Here is a 23,933-nt window from a genome sequence, read left to right as displayed (position 1 = left end):
CAAATAAGAAAAAAACATTCACATGATCACGTAAACAAATATCACGTGTCTTTCTATTTCCAAAAGAGTACTTTCAACTTTTCTATGATCTTTCCTTGTTAGTTTTTCCCAGCCCGTCAACATGGCTTTTCAAGCGCTCATAGTTTTTACTTTAGCATGTCTGTGTGTCCCTTGTGACGGTAACAGAAAATTCATAAAAATAGATACACCTTCTAATGATGTGCAGAAGGGAAAAAGCAAGCTTGTCTTTCAGGAGCAATGGATTACGCAAAAACTGGACCACTTCAACGGTGCAGACAGTCGAGTGTGGAATCAAGTAAGTTCTGACATTTTATTATATTCTTATTCGCACTGCAGTATATGGAGATATCAGTTACCTGTTAGTTTTTCTGTCTACTGTCTAGGCGTGATCAAGTCTGTTAGTTCATGCATAACACAACATACTGTTTATTACATTTCCAGAAATTCCTTGTAACTGAGACGCACTACAGAGCTGGAGGACCGGTGTTTTTGATGATCGGCGGAGAGGGTCCAATAAACGCCGGATGGATGGCCATGAACCCTGGGTCGGCCTGGCTTACTTATGCCAAGAAGCTCGGCGCCCTCTGCCTTATGGTAGAGCATCGTTTCTACGGCGACAGTCGTCCCACAGTGTAAGTTTTTTAAATATACAGTATCAGTCAAAAGTTTGGACACCTACTCATTCAAGGGTTTTTCTTTATGTTTACTATTTTCTACATTGTAAAATAGAATAGTGAAGACATCAAAACTATGAAATAACACATATGGAATCATGTAGTAACCAAACAAGTGTTAAACAAATCAAAATATATTTTAGATTATTCGAAGTAGCCACCCTTTGCCTTGATGAAAGCTTTGCACACTTGGCATTCTCTCAACCAGCTTCACCTGGAATGCTTTCCAACAGTTCCCACATATGCTTATCACTTGTTAGCTGCTTTTCTTTCACTCTGTGGCCCAACTCATCCCAAACCAATTGGGTTGAGGTCAGGTGATTATGGAGGCCAGGCTATCTGATGCAGCACTCCATCACTCTCCTTCTTGGTCAAAGAGACCTTACACAGACTGGAGGTGTGTTGGGTCATTGTCTTGTTGAAAAACAACCCTGTTTTTGCTTTGTCATTATGGGGTATTGTGTCTAGATTGATGAGGGGAAAAAAACAGATGTGATGGCGTATCGCTGCAGAATGCTGTGGTAGCCATGCTGGTTAGGTGTGCCTTGAATTCTAAATAAATCATTGTCAGTGTCACCAGCAAAGCACCCCACACCATCACACCTCCTCCATGCTTCACGGTGGGAACCACACATGCGGAGATCATCCGTTCACCTACTCTGCGTCTCACAAAGAAACAGCGGTTGGAACCAAAAATCTCACATTTGGACTCATCAGACCGAAGGACAGATTTCCACCAGTCTAATGTCCATTGCTCATGTTTCTTGGCCCAAGCAAGTCTCTTCTTCTTATTGGTGTCCTTTAGTAGTGGTTTCTTTGCAGCAATTCGACCATGAAGGCCTGATTCACGCAGTCTCCTCTGAACAGTTGATGTTGAGATGTGTCTGTTACTTGAACTCTGTGAACCATTTATTTGGGCTGCAATTTCTGAGGCTGTTAACTATAATGAACTTATCCTCTGTAGCAGAGGTAACTCTGGGTCTTCCTTTCCTGTGGCGGTCCTCATGAGAGACAGTTTCATCATAGCGCTTGATGGTTTTTGCAACTGCACTTGAAGAAGTTCTTGAAATGTTCCGCATTGACTGACCTTCATGTCTTAAAGTAATGATGAACTGTTGTTTCTCTTTGCTTATTTGAGCTGTTCTTGCCATAATATGGACTTGGTCTTTTATCAAATAGGGCTATCTTCTGTATACCATCCCTACCTTGTCACAACACAACTGATTGGCTCAAATGCATTAAGAAGGAAAGAAATTACACAAATTAACTTTTAAGAAGGCACACCTGTTAATTGAAATGCATTCCAGGTGACTACCTCATGAAGCTGGTTGAGAGAATGCCAAGAGTGTGCAAAGCTGTCGTCAAGGCAAAGTGTGGCTACTTTGAAGAATCTCAAATATAAAATATTTTGATTTGTTTAACATTTTTTGGTTACTACATGATTCCTTACGTGTTATTTCATAGTTTTGATGTCTTCAATATTATTCTACAATGTAGAAAATAGTAAAAATAAAGAAAAACCCTTGAATTAGTAGGTGTGTCCAGACTTTTGACTGGTGCTGTATATGGGATGGTTTTATGTATGTTTAGATTTATCTAGTCATTTTAAATGTGCTTGTATCACTATATTACGGTGGCTGTTCTTCATCAAATAACCTCTAGGTGACAGAGTTCCATTAAAAGGTGAGCCCCCCTGTCCAGCAGTGTCCTGTGCTCTCTCAATATGAATCTCATTTAACTGATGGATATCTGTCATTATTTGTATCTGGCTAGTTCAAAGAATCTAGTGGGATTGATTGACGTGTCGTTCATACAGAGTATAGAAATAGTCAACCAGGTGTTGAGTGAGGCTCTCAAACTGGCTTCCTCCTGACTTGATTAGCCCCTTGTCTGTCTTGTCCCTCACAGTGACCTGAGCACAGAGAACCTGCGGTTCCTCAGCAGTCAACAAGCTCTGGCCGACCTGGCTCACTTCCGCACTGTCATCGCTAAACAACGGGGCTTGACCAACAGCAAGTGGGTGGCATTCGGCGGGTCATACCCAGGTGCGCTGGCAGCCTGGTCCCGACTCAAGTACCCCCACCTGATTCATGCTGCTGTGGCAAGCAGCGCACCTCTCCACGCCACGGTCAACTTCTCAGGTAATAATAACACACAGTAATCCTCCTTTCTCTCAGTGATCTGTCAATTTTCTCTCAGGCTTGTCCAAGTCCCCATCTCTCTTCCTCTACATGACCAGTGTCACTCTGCCTGCAGGAGTTTCAGGGTGTTACAGAATACCTGGAGGAGGGTGTCTCAATCATTTTAACATTTGTCTGAAATAAACTTAGGCAAATCACTCAATAAACAGCAGAGGCATAACAAAAGGTTGAGCCTGGATTGGCCTGGACTTCAGAAGATCCCAATGTTCGGAATGTTTCACCTTGCTGAATATAGTCCCCAGGCAGATCCATTTTATGGAATAATGAACTGGAAATAGTCATGCACTGACTATGAGCCTGTCACTATCAGTGGAGGCTGCTGAGGGGAGGACGGCACATAGTAATTGCTGGAATGGAGGCAATGGAAACCATATGTTTGATAGCATTCCATTGACTCTATTCCAGCCATTATTATGAGCCGTCCTCCCCTCAGCAGCCTCCACTGGTCACTATGTATATTAGACTTGAGGATAATGGTCAGTGTTATACCCTGGAGGGCAGATAGAGGAATAGTGGTGGATGGGGAAGAGTGAAGGGTCCTCTCTAGGTTGTTGTCTTTGGCTTTCTCTTCTTTTCTCTCTTCTATTGTCTCACTGGTTTCTCGAGGAAGAGCTCTCCCTCGCCCTCCATTTGGTAAATCCGACCACAATTCTATCCTCCTGACAAGCAAAAATTAAAGCAGGAAGCACCAGTGACTTGGTCTATAAAAAAGTGGTCAGGTGAAGCAAATGCTAAACTACAGGACTGTTTTGCTATCACAGACTGGAACATGTTCCGTGATTCTTCCGATGACATTGAGGAGTACACCACATCAGTCACTGGCTTTATTAATAAGTGCATCGAGGACGTCGTCTCCACAGTGACTGTACGTACATACCCCAACCATAAGCCATGGATTACAGGCAACATTCACACTGAGCTGAAGGGTAGAGCTGCCGCTTTCAAGGTGCGGGACTCTAACCCGGAAGCTTATAAGAAATCCTGCTATATCAAACAGGCAAAGCGTCAATACAGGGCTAAGATTGAATCGTACTACACCGGCTCCGACTCTCGTCTTATGTGGCAGGGATTGGGTAGGTAGCAACACATCTGCCACGCTGATCCTCAACACTGGAGCCCCTCAGGGGTGCATGCTCAGTCCCCTCCTGTACTCCTTGTTCACCCACGACTGCATGGACAGGCACGACTCCAACACCACCATTAAGTTTGCAGGCGACACAACAGTGATAGGTCTGATCACAGACAACGACGAGACAGCCTATAGGGAGGAGGTCAGAGACCTGGCCGGGTGGTGCCAGAATAACAAGCTATCCGTCAATGTAACCAAGACTAAGGAGATGATTGTGGACTACAGGAAAAGGAGGACCAAGCACTCCCCCATTCTCATTGACGGGGCTGTAGTGGAGAAGGTTGAGAGCTTCAAGTTCCTTGGTGTCCACATCACCAACAAACTAGAATGGTCCAAACACACCAAGACAGTTGTGAAGAGGGCACGACAAAGCCTATTCCCCCTCAAGAAACTAAAAAGATTTGGCATGGGTCCTCAGATCCTCAAAAGGTTCTACAGCTGCACCATCGAGAGCATCCTGACTGGTTGCATCACTGCCTGGTACGGCAATTGCTCGGCCTCCGACCGCAAGGCACTACAGAGGGTAGTGCGTACGGCCCAGTACATCACTGGTGCTAAGCTGCCTGCCATCCACGACCTCTACACCAGGCAGGGTTAGAGGAAGGCCCTAAAAATTGTCAAAGACCCCAGCCACCCCAGTCATAGACTGTTCTCTCTACTACCGCATGGCAAGCGGTACCGGAGTGCCAAGTCTAGGACAAAAAGGCTTCTCAACAGTTTTTACCCCCAAGCCATAAGACTCCTGAACAGATAATCAAATGGCTAACCGGGCTACCTGCATTGTGTCCCGCCACCCGCCAACCCCTCTTTACTCGACTTCTACTCTCTGTTCATCATATATGCAGTCACTTTAACCATATTTACATGTACATACTACCTCAATCAGCCCGACTAACCGGTGCCTGTATATAGCCTCGCTACTGTTATTTTTCACTGTCTTTTTTACTGTTGTTTTTATTTCTTTACTTACCTATTGTTCACCCAATACCTTTTTTGCACTGTTGGTTAGAGCCTGTTTGTAAGCATTTCACTTAGGTCTACACCTGTTGTATTCGGCGCACGTGACAAATAAACTTTGATTTGATTTGACAAGGGTGTCACCAAGGCAACAGTGTCTTCGAATATGGACAACTATAACAACACACACTGACCCTTTTTGATGAGACAGGGAACATTTAGAGATCAACCAACACACACAAACACAGAAGCTCAGTTGGGAATACTGCACTGATGTCAGATACCGTCATATTTCTCCCAGTCCACGCAAGTTTCTATTTCCCAACAATGAGCAGGTCATTGTGGTTTAGTGAGTGTTTTTAACCATAAGTGCTTTCTCTTGTTCGTCTAAACAAGGCTCACTTTTTCCACTGTAAAGATCATCATTTTTAGAAAGTCATAAACATTGAAATAATATGGTTATTATTGTGGTAACCACACATGGAGCTAGCCTGTGTCCATACTGGGACGGAGACACTTCAACAATATGTTTGAAAACTCTTATAACTCTGAACACTGTACGATATTCTAAATAAGGTTCAGGTTATTTGAACAGTACTCCTACGCACTGTTTAAGTATGACTTTGGGAGGTACTTAGAGACTGGAGGCAGAAAGGGTTCTATAAATACAATCTACTCATTATATATTATGACATGACTTACTGGCTCTGTGTTGGAACAGTCACCATGTCTTTATGTTGTCTCAAAATGTTATTTGCTCTGTTTAAATAGTGTTGGTTTATAGTGACTCGTGTTTGAACTGTGTGTTGTCTCTCTCTCTCTGCATTTTGCCCAGAATACCTGGAGGTGGTGTGGCAGGCCCTGGCAGCTGAGAACCCAGAGTGCCCCCTGCTGGTAAAGAAGGCTTTTGACACCCTGCAGGAGCGCGTCAAAGACCCTAACAACTACGACAACATCACCAAAGACTTCAAGTACTACACCTCTCCTTTTTCCTGCCCTCCCTCCGTCTCTCACAATATAGCCCACTGTCACGAACCGGATCAAAGCCCGTAACAAAAAGGGAGACAACGTGGAGATATATTTAAAAATATATTTAATAACTGAAGTAACCTATATACAATAAACAATGGTGTGTGTGTGTAAGTGAGTGGTTGCATGCATAGATGTGATAATGAAGGGTGCCAAAGCAAACAAACAAACCGGTCACAACCAAAATCTAACAGTGTGTCTGCATGGAGAGAGTCTCCTCAATGAATGGGGAAGAGGTGTATTTATCCCCGGGACACACCCGGGCCCACGTGTGTCCCATTTCGCTGACGACCCTCCCGGCTCCGCCCAAAGACATCCTATTAAGGAAAACAAGAGCAAAGAGAAAGAATTCGGCAGACAGAGTAGGAGGGTCGTTACACCACAAGCATATACGCTCCCTCAATTAGTTATTCTCATCTACTGGAATAGTTCCAGTAAGAAGAATCACTACATAGTAGAGAATGACGAATACCACAGAACAGGTGTGTGGTGTGGCTGAGGACAAACAGGTGTGTTATTAAATTGGGGTCAAGTGGCAGGAAATTATCCAGTCACTCCGCGACTTCTGTTATCAGAATATGAAGATCGCATTGAAAAGACTGGTCTAGACGCACAAAAGTCGCTTTGTGGTCTGATTGTGTTCAAATCTGGCTGACCACTTCAGGAAGTGGTCAGGGATGCATTGTGTGCGGATTTCTCAGTCTGGATGCAATCAGGCAACCGAAAACGCATAGAGTGGGCAACATCATCAGCACTTCTCCCACAAGTCTCCAGAAAGCTTGTGTTTTGGGACCTAGAGGCACCTTTTCTTGCCTAGTTAAACAAAGGTTAAATAAACACACATATATGTGTGTTTATTTAACCTTTGTTTAACTAGGCAAGTCATTGGAGGAAATACATTCCTAGTATGTGAGCTGGCCTCATAAATGCTAGCCAGCTAGCTAATAAAGTCAGCAAAAAAAGAAATGTCCTCACTGTCAACTGCGTTTATTTTCAGCAAACTTCACGTGTAAATATTTGTATGAACATAACAAAATTCAACAACTGAGACATAAACTGAACAAGTTCCACAGACATGTGACTAACAGAAATGGAATAATGTGTCCCTGAACAAAGGGGGGGTCAAAATCAAAAGTAACAGTCAGTATCTGGTGTGGCCACCAGCTGCATTAAGTTCTGCAGTGCATCTCCTCATGGACTGCACCAGATTTGCCAGTTCTTGCTGTGAGATGTTACCCCACTCTTCCACCAAGGCACCTGCAAGTTCCAGGACATTTCTGGGGGGAATGGCCCTAGCCCTCACTCTCCGATCCAACAGTTCCCAGACGTGCTCAATGGGATTGAGATCCGGGCTCTTCGCTGGCCATGGCAGAACATTCCTGTCTTGCAGGAAATCACGGACAGAACGAGCAGTATGGCTGGTGGCATTGTCATGTTGGAGGGTCATGTCAGGATGAGCCTGCAAGAAAGGTACCACATGAGGGAGGAGGATGTCTTTCCTGTAACGCACAGCGTTGAGATTGCCTGCAATGACAACAAGCTCAGTCCGATGATGCTGTGACACACCGCCCCAGACCATGACGAACCCTCCACCTCCAAATTGATCCCGCTCCAGAGTACATGCCTCGGTGTAACGCTCATTCCTTCGACGATAAACGCGAATCCGACTATCACCCCTGGTGAGACAAAACCTCGACTTGTCAGTGAAGAGCACTTTTTGCCAGTCCTGTCTGGTCCAGCGGCGGTGGGTTTGTGCCCATAGGCGACGTTGTTGCCGGTGATGTCTGGTGAGGACCTGCCTTACAACAGGCCTACAAGCCCTCAGTCCAGCCTCTCTCAGCCTATTGCGGACAGTCTGAGCACTGATGGAGGGATTGTGCGTTCCTGGTGTAACTCGGGCAGTTGTTGTTGCCATCCTGTACCTGTCCCGCAGGTGTGATGTTCGGATGTACCGATCCTGTGCAGGTGTTACACGTGGTCTGCCACTGCGAGGACGATCAGCTGTCCATCCTGTCTCCCTATAGCGCGGTCTTAGGCGTCTCACAGTACAGACATTGCATTTTATTGCCCTGGCCACATCTGCAGTCCTCATGCATCCTTGCAGCATGCCTAAGGCATGTTCACGCAGATGTGCAGGGACCCTGGTCATCTTTCTTTTGGTGTTTTTCAGAGTCAGTAGAAAGGCCTCTTTTTAGTGTCCTCTAAGTTTTCATAACTGTGACCTTAATTTCCTACCGTCTGTAAGCTGTTAGTGTCTTAACGACCATTCCACAGGCGCATGTTCATGAATTGTTTATGGTTCATTGAACAAGCATGGGAAACAGTGTTTAAACCTTTTACAATGAAGATCTGAAGTTATTTGGATTTTTACGAATTATCTTTGAAAGACCGGGTCCTGAAAAAGGGCCGTTTCTTTTAGAATAATGTTTTTTTGGGGGCTATAGTTATGCTAACCCGTATGTAATCCCTTTAGCATTGCTTGCCAGCTTGCTGGCTAGCTAGCTATAGAGGCCATCAGCAGTAGCTAAATACTGTAGCTGCTAAATACTGTAGCTAGCCAGCAAGCAATGCTATTTTACCTATTCTACCGTTTTGTAGAATGCATACAGGAATATAGTGCGGGGAAATGGAATTCGGGCACACTGTGGACATTTAAATGTAGGTGTAGATGTATGACTGGTTCGAAATTCGATCAGAATACTAAAGCTGCAAGAACTGTCAAGTCTAGACACGGCAATAGTCTCTCTGAAAGGCATTGGTGCTCCAGGCGGACAAAGGAATCACTCTCCACCTCTTCATTCAGTCCCTCTTATCCTTCTCTCTCTCTCTTAACCTTTCCCTCTCCCGGTTAACCTCTCCCGGTTAACCTTTCCCTCTCCCTGTTAACCTCTCCCTGTTAACCTCTCCCTCTCCCTGTTAACCTCTCCCTCTCCCTGTTAACCTCTCCCTAGCCGGTAACCTCTTAACCTTCATCGTATCATTTCTTGGTGTGTTTGTAGACTTTTTGTAGGGTTTTAGTCAAGTGTTTGTGTGGCTATGAGTTTGCATGTCTGCATGCCTTGGTCACATTGGTCTTTGGCTTAATGGGCAGTCTCTTATTACTGCATGTTCTGTGTGCTTGTTCCAGGTTGTCATAGTGACTGTATGGTCATTTTATATGGAGAACAGTGGGCTGAGACTGCTTTATTAGTCTGGCTACTGCTACTGATGTCAGACTGACACACATAGACCATGCATTTGTCTGGGCAGCCGCCTGACCACACTGTACAAGTGCGCACACACAAAAACACAAATGTACATGTAGGCCATGTCTCCGTCTGTCCAATTTTCTAACCACAAGATACCTCTGAGAGACAGTGTCAGCGTCACAGTTCTGTCCTGAGGTCGCTCTGTCACGGGTCACTTCCAAAGTCAACATGTGACCTCAACTAGTGTGTGGGACTGTGCCTGTTGTGGGCGGTGACTAATGACAACACAAACAACAACCCTCTAGGGCTTTTGGATGACGGTAATTTGCTAGCCCAATGTTAGAATAGCAAAAAAACACACATTACCTCACATTTTCTCCTCTGCTCCTGAGTCCTTAAATAGAATGAATAGAACAGTCGTCCCCATTCAAGTCAATGATGGGTATAATGGGTGGACTGGCGGCCATTGGGGGAAGTAAAAGCAGGAAGTGTACTCATCAATATGTGCCGTGATTTGTTGATTCAACTTAACTGACATTACAAAAATGACATTCCATTGCCAAAGAAATTATTACATCACAATACCAGGCAGCCATTACGAGTAATCATGAGTTTACCAGTCAAATTGCCAGGGTTAGAGGTTCCAAGCCCGTTCTATTCATTCTATTTCTGGGTGTGTTTGTAAATTCAATCTGGAGTGCCAGAAGGCACTCAGAGTGCGCTCTGGCCGTTCGTAAATTCAGAGCGCTGTCAGATTGTCCGTTTGTAAATTCAGAGCGTTTCGCGCTCTGAATGTTCAGAGCACTCACTGGACACTGGCTGAGGAGTAGGGTTGATCCGAGCGTTCTTACCTCACAACGTCAGTCAAGCACCCAAGCTAACTGGCTAACTTTGGCTAGCTGGCTCAAATGAGAGAACACCTTTTTACTCGCCCTAGCAGAGCTGGTTAGGCTGTTTTCATGTTATCCAGAGCGTTTGTGACTAACTGTGATGGTGGCAACAATTTAATTACACTTTTTTTGCTGACGTTTACTGGCACCGGCCATATACAACGGGCGTTGAGCGTTCGCAAATTCATCAGTTATTCTGCACTCTGCACACTCAGGCGAGAGTGCTCTGAAATCAGAGTAGATAACCAGAGTATATTTACGAACGCACCCTATGTGTGCTGCTGCTGCAGAGAGGGGGTGTTGCCTATGCAACCGAAGACTCATTTGCTGCAATACCTTGCTTGTTTCAGAAAGGAGAAACAAAGTTTAATCACATTGTTAAGAGTCCATCTTACAGCAGAAACGGACTCAACCACACTAATGCCCAGCTGTCCCGTGTTCATTCAGCTGTTCATATTTATTTTATGTTATGACGGTTATTTTATTTTCATGCTGGTCTTCATCCATAAACGTCGGTTACACGGTAATTGTGCCAGCCCCACCCCACACTAACCCCTAGGCAGCCCCCCTCAACCCAATCACTGTCACCATGACGAACGACTTCATGATCCCCTGGTTATGGGTGTGAGGGACCCGTGTAATATCCTGGTTATATTAAACTGACAGGCTAGGTCGAAAAAATACAGGATAAAACAACATAATAAATCCATGCGGAGCGTTCAAAAATAAACACACTCATTGCACCAGCGCCATGGCTGATTCTACAGGATCAGCATTGAAAAGTTAACCAGTGTTCGGGAAATCAAGTAATAAATTGGCTTTAGAGAATTAGAAAAACGTTTAAATGAATAAAATGACAGTAAAACAGTGTATGCTATGTGTTTGCTGAGCAGTTAGCTGAAATTCAATACGATTGTGTTCATTTTACACTTTGATGGCGAACTTCTGTACTGCTACCATTCACGCCGTCATTTTCACTCCGGCGCGGAGTCCAATGAATTTATTTTCGAACGCTTCTGTATGGAATTATTACGTTGTCTTAACCTGTTATCTTAAACCTAGCTGACGGGATGGGTCAAGTATTTCCTTCTGTCAGTCTGTTGCAACATATCACTTATATCAATGGAGTGCATTTGGTAGCACCAAATTTGGACTCTTCTTACACTTCCAGGTAGTTTTATGTTTGTGTATGTATATCAGTGGAGGCTGGTGACTTAAAATTGAGGTGGATGGGAGACTCACAGTATAGGCGCGGAACGCACGGAGACCACAAAGTGCGTTTCAAAAATCATAGACGAATTATTTTAACCTAAAACATTTAATAACGACATGTATTGTAAAATATTATGGGGAAGGGGAATGAGAGGGCTACTTACAGTGTTGGAAAGGGATCACAGCAGTGATTGAATGAGGTTATGAGGCATGAGTTGAGATGTTCAGAGGCTTGACCAGTGCTGGACAGGATTTTACTGGGAAGACAAAACAATAACACAACACACTACACAGTTAGACAAAAGAGCTAAGAATGAGTTAGTCCAAGCAAAGCATAATAATGTGTGATGTGATTGACTCTACATACAGTAATGTGAGGAAATTGATAGGGGTACTCACAGTGCTTGGAAGGGAAACACTCAATGTGCCAGTGGATGTGTGGGCACATGAGAAGTCGTGGCTTCAGTTCATGTCAGGAGAAAGTTGATGGTAGTGGAGTGGAGTGGTCATCACTGCTTAATCAGGCAACAGGAGGGGACTTGGCTGTAAATACAAATAGCAGATACATTCCATTACAGCTGCGCCATCGTAGGTTTGGACAACGAGTTTCTCTATGAACTTAAACTCAGACATCTCAAAAAAGTCAAACACAGACTGTGCATCTTGACCACTTGACACATCAAAGTAGCCTGAGAAATGTTCCTGAATAAAGCCCTGATCATCCACATACCTGATGATAACTGACAACTGCAAGCAGACTGGTGGCACCATAGGTCCCAGAGCCTTGGGGCAATTTTTACCCCCAGGGGCCTGGCGTTTTTCCTTATATGTTAACCGAACTAGGAAAACTCTGGACCCTATAAGGTATGACAGTGATTAATCAGTTGTAAAAGGTTTTATATGGGCATGATGGGACCAGTTTTTCATAATCAAGTCACATGGTTTTTAAAAAACTCCTGGCCCTGGGGGGGATGAAAACCCTGTCAAACTGCATCTACCTTATATTTGTTCATATGAATTATATTTAGACTAGATTAGAAGGGGGGTTTCCTCTACCCAGACACATAGACAACAACTGGAAGACAATAGAACTCACAGGGCTGAGCTTGCTTCATGCATGTTTGCATCCTGCAGGCCTATGCAACTGTAGGCTTTGTAAATAAATAAATATTGCATCTGCCATCACTATTATGTTGATTGATTAATTCCAGATAATTTTGGATTTAAAAAAGTATAGGCAGTCTTGCCAGCCCAATTTTGAATATATTCTAAATTTGATCACATTCAAATTTTCTCCTGACACACAAATGGACTATAAATAAATAACGTTACCAATTAGTTTACCCTGACCAGATGGACAGGGCGCATAGGATGTATGCAGCTGCTCTTATTAGTAGCCTACAGTTGATCAGACAGAAAAATCGTCTCGTTTTCATCCCATACAGCATGTCAGATCTCTAATGTTTCGGTGTAGCCTAGGCTGCTGCACCATTTATGTCATGAGTTTTTGCTTGTCTGTCCGGAGTGACTTTGATATCTTTGTTAAATATATACCAGAGGACAGTGCAAACCCTACTTGAGCGCACGCAAAAAAAATAGCTGCATCAAGCTCTCTAATCTAAATGTTACTGGATGATGCGATGGAAGCTATCAAATCATTTGGAATTGTTTTCAACATCCCAGTTAAGATGTTCAGCATGTAAAGAAAACATCGTAACGTGCAATTACAGACGGCTTGATGATAGGCTCCCTGTTAGCCAGCTAACGTAAACTCGTACATCGCCTTGGTCCGTACAATTGCCCTTATTTTAGCGCCCCAAAAACGTAATACTTCCAGATCAACTGTAATATCAATACCATTGTAAAGCACAATTTCTCCCCTTTCCAACAGAATCAATTACATGACCTAAACACTGCCCGTTTCTGCATAATTCAAGCAGGCAATGAGCACCGTCAGGTCTTTTTAAAAATGGCGGGTGGGGAAGCAAAACTAATGCGTGACAGTGAGAAGGAGAGATGTCTTGTGGGAAAATGGCTTTTTTTTCACGATCTGTCCAACTTATCACCTTATCGCCTCTAAAATGTAAATAAAACACTATAAAGAGTTTATATAATGTGTGATTACATACCTATTTGAAGGTTTGTGTCGAATTTGAATCGGGTTTTTAGGGCGGTGCTAAAGTGATCTTAAGAGGAGAACAGCGGCTTTGAGAATGATGATCGCATGCAATGATGAAGCAAAAAATGACTAGGTATCCCCCCTTACCCCGGTCACTGTCCATTTCTTGTTTTTAAAGGATGAGAGAGGTGCTACACCTGGTGGAGAGAGATTGTAAGACAGAAATAGTTGCTTTATGCGTGCTGTACGTTACGACATGACACGCCACGATGTAACGGAGGGTCCGTTTTTTAAACTTTTCTCCAATACTATAGAGCCATTACCATGTCGATCAACGCTTGAATAGAAACCTAGTTCACACCCCCGATTTTGAAGTCAACACAGTTGCTACAGTCCCATTAGTTTTCTTTGTAGCCTCCTTTGAATGTTGCGGTTACGCACATTTGTACGGAATGGGGTGAGTTTACGTTACACATTTGACACCAGTTTGTATTGAATGCCCTCACCTTTTCATTCTTCCTCATGAAACTGATCTCAGGCAGAGGTCGACCCTCGCTTTTAATTTGCACCTTTTCCGTGTACCCCAGAGAGTGAAAGGGGTTCTTCAACAAAAAGGCCACAACATTTTCGGCAGCGTTGGCCATTCTACCATTCGGGTTGAGAAAACAGCACACTCATGCTGGTAACGTTAGCTAGCTAGCTACTGAAGTTAGCAAGGCAAATGTAAATCAATTGCACTAACTGTACACAGCAATAACGTTCTAAACCCAATAAAACAATTTATAATATACCTCCTCCATCTCCTGTAATTAAAAAATAACGAATTTAAATTGAATAATGTCCCAAAAATGCTCAACTATAACTCTTCACTCTTAATCTCTATCCAACAATGTTACCAAACTTCTCAACACATAGAATCCCCACAATGCTCTGTGGCACAATCCCAATACAACAATCTAGGTTCGTTCTCTGATCCTACATCTATGATTGGATGGACAACATGTCAGTTCATACTGCAAAAGCTTTGATTGGTTGGAGGACGTCCTCCGGAAGTGGTCATAATTACCATGTATGTCTATGGAAGGGGGTGAGGCCTACCCGCCTCCTAGGTTTTGTATTAAAGTCAATGTAGCTAGCTGTCCTTAGGCTACACCATGGTGCTAGCCCAGACAGTGCTGTTGAAGTTACTGTAGACCTTCATTGCAAACAGTGTATTTTAATCAATTATTTGGTGACATATGAATATATTTAGTGTAGTTTTATCTAAAAAGGATACATTTTTAAATATTATTTTTTAAATTGATCATGTTGTATATAGACTTTTCTACTGTATTATTGATTGTGTGTTTGTTTATTCCATGTGTAACTCTGTGTTGTTGTATGTGTCGAACTGCTTTGCTTTATCTTGGCCAGGTCGCAGTTGCAAATGAGAACTTATTCTCAACTAGCCTACCTGGTTAAATAAAGGTGAAATATAAAATACAAAAATTCACTGAGGAGGATGGTCTTCCACTTCCTTCTCTGAGGAGCCTCCACTGATGTATATACTGTAAGCGTCAGGAGTACCTTGGGGCTCCTTTCCGCTTGTACAAAAATTACTAGATAGAAAGGAGTGAGCTAATGTGAGTGTCAAATGGACTCTAAAACAGAACAATAGTGACCTAGTGTATAAGATGAGGTTGTTTGCGTGCCAGGCTTACTTATACAGAGGACTAGTTCCATGAATGTGTATACTCTATACTGTCATCAGCAGTGGCCCTCGGTCTCTGTAACACAGCTCACTCTCTCTCTCGCTCACTCTCACTCTTTCATTCTCTGTCTCTCAGTTTATGTTCAAAACTGCAGATCCAGTCAGAGAAGGACCGGGCATACATCCTAGATGCCCTGGCAGACAACATTATGAACACAGTCCAATACAACAATGACAATAGAGAATTTGAGGTAAGAGAGGTTTGTGGACAGTATGTCATTTCAGGGTATAAGGAGCCTGGTTGACCTAGGAGAGGAACCATTTTGAATCAGGATTAGGGTAGTTTAGGGCTGAAATGGGCAGTGGTGGAAAAAGTACCCAATTGTCATACTTTAGTAAAAGTAAAGATACATTAATAGATAATGACTCAAGTAAAAGTGAAAGTCACCCAGTAAAATACTATTTGAGTAAAAGTCTAAAAGTATTTACTTTTAAATATACTTAAGTATTAAAAGTAAATGTAATTGCTAAAATATACGTATATAATAAGTATCAAAAGTAAAAGTATAAATCATTTAACATTTCTTATATTAATCAAACCAGACAGCCTCGTTTTCTTGTGTTTTAAATTTATGGATAGCCAGGGGCGTGCTCCAGCACTAAGATATCATTTAAAAATGAAGCATGTGCTTAGTGAGTCCGCCAGATCAGAGGCAGCAGGAATGACCAGGGGTGTTCTCTTGATAAGTGTATGAATTAGACCATTTTCCTGTCCTGCTAAACATTCAAAATTTAACTTTTGGGTGTCAGCGAAAATGTATGGAGTAAAAAGTGCACAGTGGTGTAAAGTACTTTAGTAAAAATACTTTAAAGTACTACTTAACTAGTTTTTTGGGGGTATCTGTACTTTACTTTACTATTTATATGTTTGACTACTTTTACTTCACTACATTCCTAAAGAAAATAATGTACTTTTTACTTTACAAAAATACGTTTTTTATACATTTTCCCTGACACCCAAAAGTACTCGTTACATTTTTCATACTTAGCAGGACAGAAATTGTCCAATTCACTCACTTATCAAGAGAACATCATTGGTCTACTGCCTACAGAAATTGTCCAATTCACTCACTTATCAAGAGAACATCATTGGTCTACTGCCTACAGAAATTGTCCAATTCACTCACTTATCAAGAGAACATCATTGGTCTACTGCCTATGATCTGGCGGACTCACAAACACAAATGTTTCGTTTGTAAGTTATGTCTGAGTGTTGGAGTGTGCCTCTGGCGATCCATAAATTGAAAACACAGGAAAATTATGCCGTCTGGTTTGCTTAATATAAGGGATTTGAAATGATTTACAGTTTTACTTTTGATACTTAAGTATATTTAAAACCAAATACTTTTAGACTTTTACTCAAGTAGTATTTTACTGGGTGACTTTCACTTTAACTTAAGTTGTTTTCTAAGTATGACAATTGAGTACTTTTTCCACCACTGAAAATACATCGGGGCGGCAGGTAGCCTAGTGTATAACAGTATATCTTCCGTCCCTCTCCTCGCCCCTACCTGGGCTCGAACCAGGGACCCTCTGCACACATCAACAACAGCCACCCTCAAAGCATCGTTACCCATCGCGCCACAAAAGCCGCGGCCCTTGAAGAGCAAGGGGAACAACTACTTCAAGGTCTCAGAGCGAGTGACGTCACCGATTGAACCGCTATTAGCGCACGCCCCGCTAACTAGCTAGCCATTTCACATCGGTTACACTAGTAACCGAAAGGTTGCAAGATCAAATCCCCGAGCTGACAAGGTAAAACATCTGTCGTTCTGCCCCTGAACAAGGCAGTTAACCCACTGTTCCTAGGCCGTCATTGAAAATAAGAATTTGTTCTTAACGTACTAGCCTAGTTAAATAAAGGTAAAAATAAAAATACTTTTCTTAGGAATGTAGTAAAGTTAAAGTAGTCCAAATATAAATAGTAAAATACAGATACATAAAAAAAAATATTTAAGTAGTAATTTAACTTTAGTACTTTACACCACTGGAAATGGGGTTGAGGAAGAAGGGACAGGTAGCTCAAAGCTGAAGCCCAAGGGAGGAAATAAAACCGCAATTCTTCCAAAGCGAGAGGCCCAGGTTTGTGGCCCAGAAAAGAGGCTCTCCTGGCGGTTCTCTGGGCTTTCATGCACCCCTATCTGAAACCGTGACCCCTCTCATAACCAAGTAGTGTCTGTCTTTACCTCAGGAAGCGAGGCCAGAGAGGGGCGTCCGAGCTTAGAGATCTGACCATTTTCCCAGGGGTCTTTTGTGGTCACCATGGCGATTCTCTCTGTGGCTTGTTGCCGGTGGAGATGTGAGTCCAATTACCAATAATGTGGAAAAAGGGCACAAAAGAGCCTTTGGATTCAGACAGGCTCCAGTTTCCTGGCCTCAGAGCAGAGAGCTGCTTTAAAAGGAGTGGTTTTGTATGAACTTCACAGAACAACACACTAATAAAGTGATTGGTTGGCTCCAGCACCCAGAGGGGTGGATAGGGGCTGGGGGTTCAGGTACCATTGAGGAATTTGTATAGGGAGTAAAGCAGATAACCAAAACGTCTAATACCCCTGCATGGTTGAGCAATGTGTGGCTCAGAAAATAGGAAGGAAATTATGTAATCTTATGAAACAATGTTTATAAGGTTATTATTTTTTCCATGTATTAACTTAATATAGCAGAGATCCAAACATAGACATGTCTTCTTGTGATGGTCACAGGTGGGGTTAATTTATACAGCTCTGTGTCGAACCCAGTTGTAGTAAATATGTAACTAACTAAAGATCTCACGTGTACCATAGCTGCTTAGCATACTTAGTAGAAATGTATAGCTCTGTATGATACCAGTGAAGTACAGTACCAGTCAAAAGTTTGGACACACTCATTTTCTACATTGTAGAATAATAGTGAAGACATCAACTATGAAATAACACATATGGAATCATGTAGTAACCAAAAAAGTGTTAAACCCTTTGCCTTGATGACAGCTTTTGATGTCTTCACTATTATTCTACATTGTAGAAAATAGTAAAAAAAAAAAAAAACTGGAATGAGTGGGTGTGTCCAAACTTTTGACTGGTACTGTATATAGACAGCGGTAGTCAATGAGAATCTACAGACTTCCACCCACAGTTGTAGTGAGTAACCATGATGTTGTGTCATTGCAGCATGTGTTGGACACGAACTGCACCATTAAGACTGTGTGTGGTGTGATGTCCGATGCCTCTCTGGGAGACCCCTACTACCGCTTCGCTGCTTTTGTTCGCCTCAGAACCATTACCCACCTTCTTAAGCCCTGTTTTAAAGACCTCACCTACAACGCTAACCTTCAGGACCTCAGGAACACATCCTATAGCGGACCCCATGGTGGGGGAGGTGAGGGGGTAGAGTGGTAAAGGACCGCACTGCGGGGGAGGTGCGGGGGGAGAGGGGCAAAGGACCCTAAGCCTGGGGATGTGAGGGGCAAAGGATCCCATAGTTGGAGAGGGGTTGGAGTGGTGAGGGGGAAGGGGTAGAGCATCTCTCTGGAGATGTATGTCAATGTCCTCAATAAAACCAACTCTGTACAATGCCAAGGGACAGAAGAAGCCAAACCTGCTTTATCAGCAGTTAACACGCTGAGGAACACTGAGGCCGTCACTCAATACTGGTCCAGGGGATCCTTGTCCATAAGGCTTTTATTTACATTGCTATTTGCACAATTATTTGCTTTGCTAAATTTGAATGGTGATCACCGTACACACCATTTCAATGGACTATCTCATGCTATATGTTTTGTGAAGAAAATGAAGAGTACAAGTGATGGCCTGGAGCTAGAGCAGGTTTGGCTCCTGTTGCCTCTGCAGCGTGTAAAGTGTGTTTTATACACTTTTAATAGTATTATTCGGCGTTAAAGAAAGATCCCTCCTTGTTATACTGCTTGACAGTGGTGTTGTGTGCGTACATGTGTTTGTTTGTCTGCGTGTGTGTGCATGCGTGCATTTGCTAAGACAGGCATTTTACATATATTCCTTTTAGTTTTACAGTGGATAGTATTGTCTCTCTATATCCTCTGATCTAGAACTTTGGTTAGAGCCCTGTCATAGGTTGTGTTCGGTTAGTAATAATGTTCAACCAGTTTCCATGTTGTGCTCTGGCCTTTGGCTGTGGCTGTGGTTCCCATGGATAGTTTCCTTGGCTGGGAGGGCTTATTGGTTTAGTGGGGATCACTGGGACAGGAAGTGGGCTTTTAAAGAGCCGCCCGGAGCTTCTGTAAACCACCCACTTTTCCCTTCTCTCTCCCTCTCTTCCTGGTAACTTTGCTCCCTCTCACTTTCCTTTCTTTGTCTTTGCTCAAAGGCACAAAACAGTACATTGAACAGTAAATAGTTTTTCCCTCAAATTATTTTGGACAACTTAATCTGTCATTCAAGTCTTGTGGTATTACTATGTAATTTAAGCAATAAAGTTGAAAGTTAACATTTGTTCTAGTGAGACACATATTTGCTCTAGTGAATCAGACAAGTTGAAGTCACCGGAGATGTACATACAAATTATTATTTTATAACTAAATATACTGGAACTGACAGTGTTGATTGGCCCCTACTATATGTACAGTGCCTTCTGAAAATATTCAGACCCCTTGACTTTTTCCACATTTTGTTACGTTACAGCCTTATTCTAAAATGGATAAAATAAATTCCTCAGCAATTTACACACAATACCCCATAATGACAAAGCGAAAACAGGTTTTTAGACATTTTTTCAATAAAAAAACAGAAATAACTTATTTACAAGTATTCAGACCCTTTGCTATGAGACTCGAAATTGAGTTCAGGTGCATCCTGTTTCCATTGATCATCCTTGACATGTTTCTACAACTTCATTGGAGTCCACCTGTGGTAAATTAAATTGATTGGACATGATTTGGAAAGGTACACACCTGTCTATATAAGGTCCCACAGTTGACAGTGCATGTCAGAGCAAAAACCAAGCCATGAGGTCGAAGGAATTGTCCATAGAGCTCCGAGACAGGATTGTGTCGAGGCACAGATCTGAGGAAGGGTACCAAAACATTTCTGTAGCATTGAACGTCCCCAATAACACAGTGGCCTCCATCATTCTTAAATGGAAGAAGTTTGGAACCACCAAGACTCTCCCTAGAGCTGGCCACCCGGCCAAACTGAGCAATCAGGGGAGAAGGGCCTTGGTCAGGGAGGTGACCAAGAACCCGATGGTCACTCTAACAGAGCTCTAGAGTTCCTCTGTGGAGGTGGGAGAACCTTCCAGAAGGACAACCATCTCTGCAGCACTCCACCAATCAGGCCTTTATGGTAGAGCTGCCAGACGGAAGCCACTCCTCAATAAAAGACACATGACAGCCCGCTTGGAGTTCGCCAAAAGGCACCTAAAGACTCTCTGACCATGAGAAACAAGATTCTCTGGTCTAATGAAACCAATATTTAACTATTTGGCCTGAATGCTAAGTGTCACGTCTGGAGGAAACCTGGCACCGTCCCTACCGTGAAGCATGGTGGTGGCAGCATCATGCCGTGGGGATGTTTTCCACCGGCAGGGACTGGGAGACTAGTCAGGATCGAGGCAAAGATGAACGAAGCAAACTACAGAGAGATCCTTGATGAAAACCTGCTCAGGACCTCAGACTGGGGCGACGGTTCTCCTTCCAACAGGACAACAACCCTAAGCACACAGCCAAGACCACACAGGAGTGGCTACAGGACAAGTCTCTGAATGTCCCAGCCAGAGCCCGGACTTGAACCCGATCTAACATCTCTGGAGAGACCTGAAAATAGCTGTGCAGTAACGCTCCCCATCCAACCTGACAGAGATTGAGAGGATCTGCAGAGAAGAATGGGAGAAACTCCCCAAATACAGGTGTGCCAAGCTTGTAGCGTCATACCCAAGAAGACGTGAAGCTGTAATTGCTGCCAAAGGTGCTTCAACAAAGTACTGAGTAAGGATCTGAATACTTGTGTAAATTTAATATTATTATTTTTTTTAAATAAATTAGCAATAGTGTCTAAACTGTTTTTGCTTTGCCGTTATGGGGTATTGTGTGTGTGTAGATTGATGAGGAAAAATAACAATTTGATCAATTTGAGAATAAGGCTGTAACCTAACAAAACGTGGAAAAATTCAAGGGGTCTGAATACTTTCCATAGGCAGTGTGTGTATGTATGTATCTCTGTGTATCCAGGGAGACAGTGGACATACCAGACCTGCACTGAGTTTGGTTACTTCCAGACCACTGATTCTCCTAACCAGCCCTTCGGTGGCTTTGGCCTCCAGTGAGTACTTATTTAATGCTGACAAGTATTCTCCTCCAGGTGTGTGTGTACTAGTGAAGGAATGTCTCTCTGTGGAATAACTGGATCAATGGGCGCCTCTCCTCTCTTTCCATCCCTTCCCTCTCTGGCAGGTACCATGTGGAACAGTGTCAGGACAATTTCAACATCAGCGCTAAGACACTCTATGCTGGAATAGACCAGACCAATGAGAACTACGGCAGCTACAACATCCGTGCCACGAGAATAGTTTTCCCCAACGGTTCCATCGACCCCTGGCATGCCCTGGGCATCACCTCTAGCATCTCAGATGACCTCCCTGCCATCTTCATAAAGGGTGAGGGCTCAACGTTGGTCCGTTCTATCCTTCAACTCCTTCAACTATGGTGTCTTGTGACTACATTCAGGTCCTTTCAGCATCTGACAAATGCTTTGTACAGGAAGAGATCAAGAGAGCAGCTGTGTCATGTCACTGTATAACAGCAATCTCTATCTCTCTCTCTCATATATATATATCACTCACTCTGATCCAGGAACAGCCCACTGTGCCAACATGTACCCTGCCAGAGCTGAGGATCTTCCCCAGCTGACCCTGGCTCGGGAACACGTCTTCCAGCTCCTACAGAAGTGGCTGAAGGAGAAGTGAGAGACAGCCACGGTGGTCAATCAGGCTGAAGGATAAGGATTTATGTTTGTTTGGAGAAAGAAAATGACCACAGTTGTACAATAGTGACTGTGCTATAAGAATGTAAGGACTATTGATTATATCAATGTAATGTTGTCTCCTTGTACATGACAAATACAACTTTTAAGAGATTAATCAGATTTGATTTACACTATCCTCTTCCAGTAAATTCTTTCAAAATAAAGTGTATTTCCCAATATTACTGAATAGTTTTTTTCCAGACAGTCGGTGCACTTCACAATGTCTGACTGTCTACTCTTGTGAAATATCGGCAGGAAAATGCATAAATGATGCTCTCTCTATTGGCACTATGACAGTAGGAGAACCATGATTATGTCCTACAAAAATGCCAGAAGATGACGTGTCAAACACAAACAACATTCTGGAAATACAGTCACTCCACAGCAGAGGGGCTGTGTTACAGTATATCTTTCAGTTCATATTTGCCCTGGTCAAGAATGTATGGGGAGATTTTGTCCTTAAGAGCTTGAGATTCAGTGATACTGCAAAATCCCTCTCCAGGACATGATCCTAACACAGCTGTATTCTCTCTCTCTCCAATCTTTCTCTCTCGCCACAGTGTTTCTTTTCACAATCCCCTTTCTATATCCCAGCAGGGCCACTACTCCCCCAGTCCCCTGGATTCAACCCACAGCAACACAGGGGGTGGGGTGTGAACTCTGAAACATCTGGGGCCTCATAAACTGCATATGTACAAAATGTACGTGGACAAGTTTTATTTTTAGAATCTAAAATAATTACATAGCAATCTTTTTCATATTTTATTTTCATGACCATTGCAGGCTGTGATGGGTTCATATTCCTGAAGTAGCCATACAACTAATGACCATGCACATCTCTCGTTTATTTAAACCTAGTAGTCTAAATAGAAAGGTTAAATATAGATTTCAAGTTTTGCAATGCCACAGGCAGCGCAGTTTATAATATACAGTCAAATTTAATTAACAGGTGAACAGTTTATATTTGACATTGAAGTAGGCCTATGTATGTTACTGTAACTAGGCTACCCTATTCCTGCTGGGGGCACACTGGTTAAATCAATGTTTCCACATTTCCCAGTGGTTGTAATTCTATTTTCTTTACAATGTTTTAGAATTCATGGGCAGTCCATCATATTTAGGTTAGGGGAAAAGTTGATGCAAAATATTGTTGAATTCAAACGTTCTACTGACAGGTCAACAATGTGTTTAATCATATAGAAACTGACACAAATCATTTTCCAGATACATCATAAATTACTGCTAAAGATTAAAACATCCTGCCAACACAGTGGTAGTTTATGTAAAATATGTGAACGTATGGGTAGTCTACACAGTATTGCTGTGCGATAAGAGTGGGACATACCAAGGCAGGACATAGAAACAGAATAATCTATTGAACTAAATATTGAACAACAATTCGTCTTTTGCATAGTGTGGGCTGCGTTTATCCTACTTTTAAATTGTTTCGAATATACAATCAATCTTTCTGAATGCATGGACAGGTACTCGCTATATATTGTTGGTAGCATGCTTGTTTAGTTTGAAAAAGTCACTACAAAATATCAAAACATTCTGCGCACACCTCTACAGAAATGGGATCAAAATAGCCATTGCTCTTTAAGAAACTGCCCTGGCCTAATTCAAATCGTTTTTAAATTATACTGCAAATAAAGAGGGTTATTGGCGCCATAAAAGGTATATGGAGGGTGTTTTCCTGGCAGGGTTTTAATGCTCGTTCACACGCGCAGTTTTATGACAGGTCTTATTTGTAACGAGTTTATTGTTTTCGTCAAGTTTATACAATATTTGT

At 42.7% G+C, this 23,933-nt stretch overlaps 1 protein-coding gene across 1 annotated transcript; it reads left to right on the top strand.

Annotated features, from left to right (window-relative positions):
* Positions 1-33: 33 nt before the first annotated feature.
* Positions 34-22,323, top strand: prss16 (serine protease 16). The gene is made up of 9 exons (XM_038961088.1): positions 34-316; positions 463-653; positions 2,604-2,836; positions 5,818-5,953; positions 15,247-15,361; positions 18,320-18,527; positions 21,349-21,439; positions 21,571-21,773; positions 21,970-22,323. Exons 1-9 carry the CDS (start codon positions 122-124, stop codon positions 22,080-22,082), a joined length of 1,485 nt encoding a protein of 494 aa, XP_038817016.1. The 5' UTR covers positions 34-121; the 3' UTR covers positions 22,083-22,323.
* The last annotated feature ends 1,610 nt before the right edge of the window (positions 22,324-23,933 follow it).

The sequence above is a fragment of the Salvelinus namaycush genome, chromosome 23, assembly GCF_016432855.1.
Source record: "Salvelinus namaycush isolate Seneca chromosome 23, SaNama_1.0, whole genome shotgun sequence".
Classification (NCBI taxonomy): Eukaryota; Metazoa; Chordata; class Actinopteri; order Salmoniformes; family Salmonidae; genus Salvelinus; species Salvelinus namaycush.
Note: the sequence above shows the minus strand (reverse complement) of the source record. Positions and strands in the feature narration are given on the sequence as shown.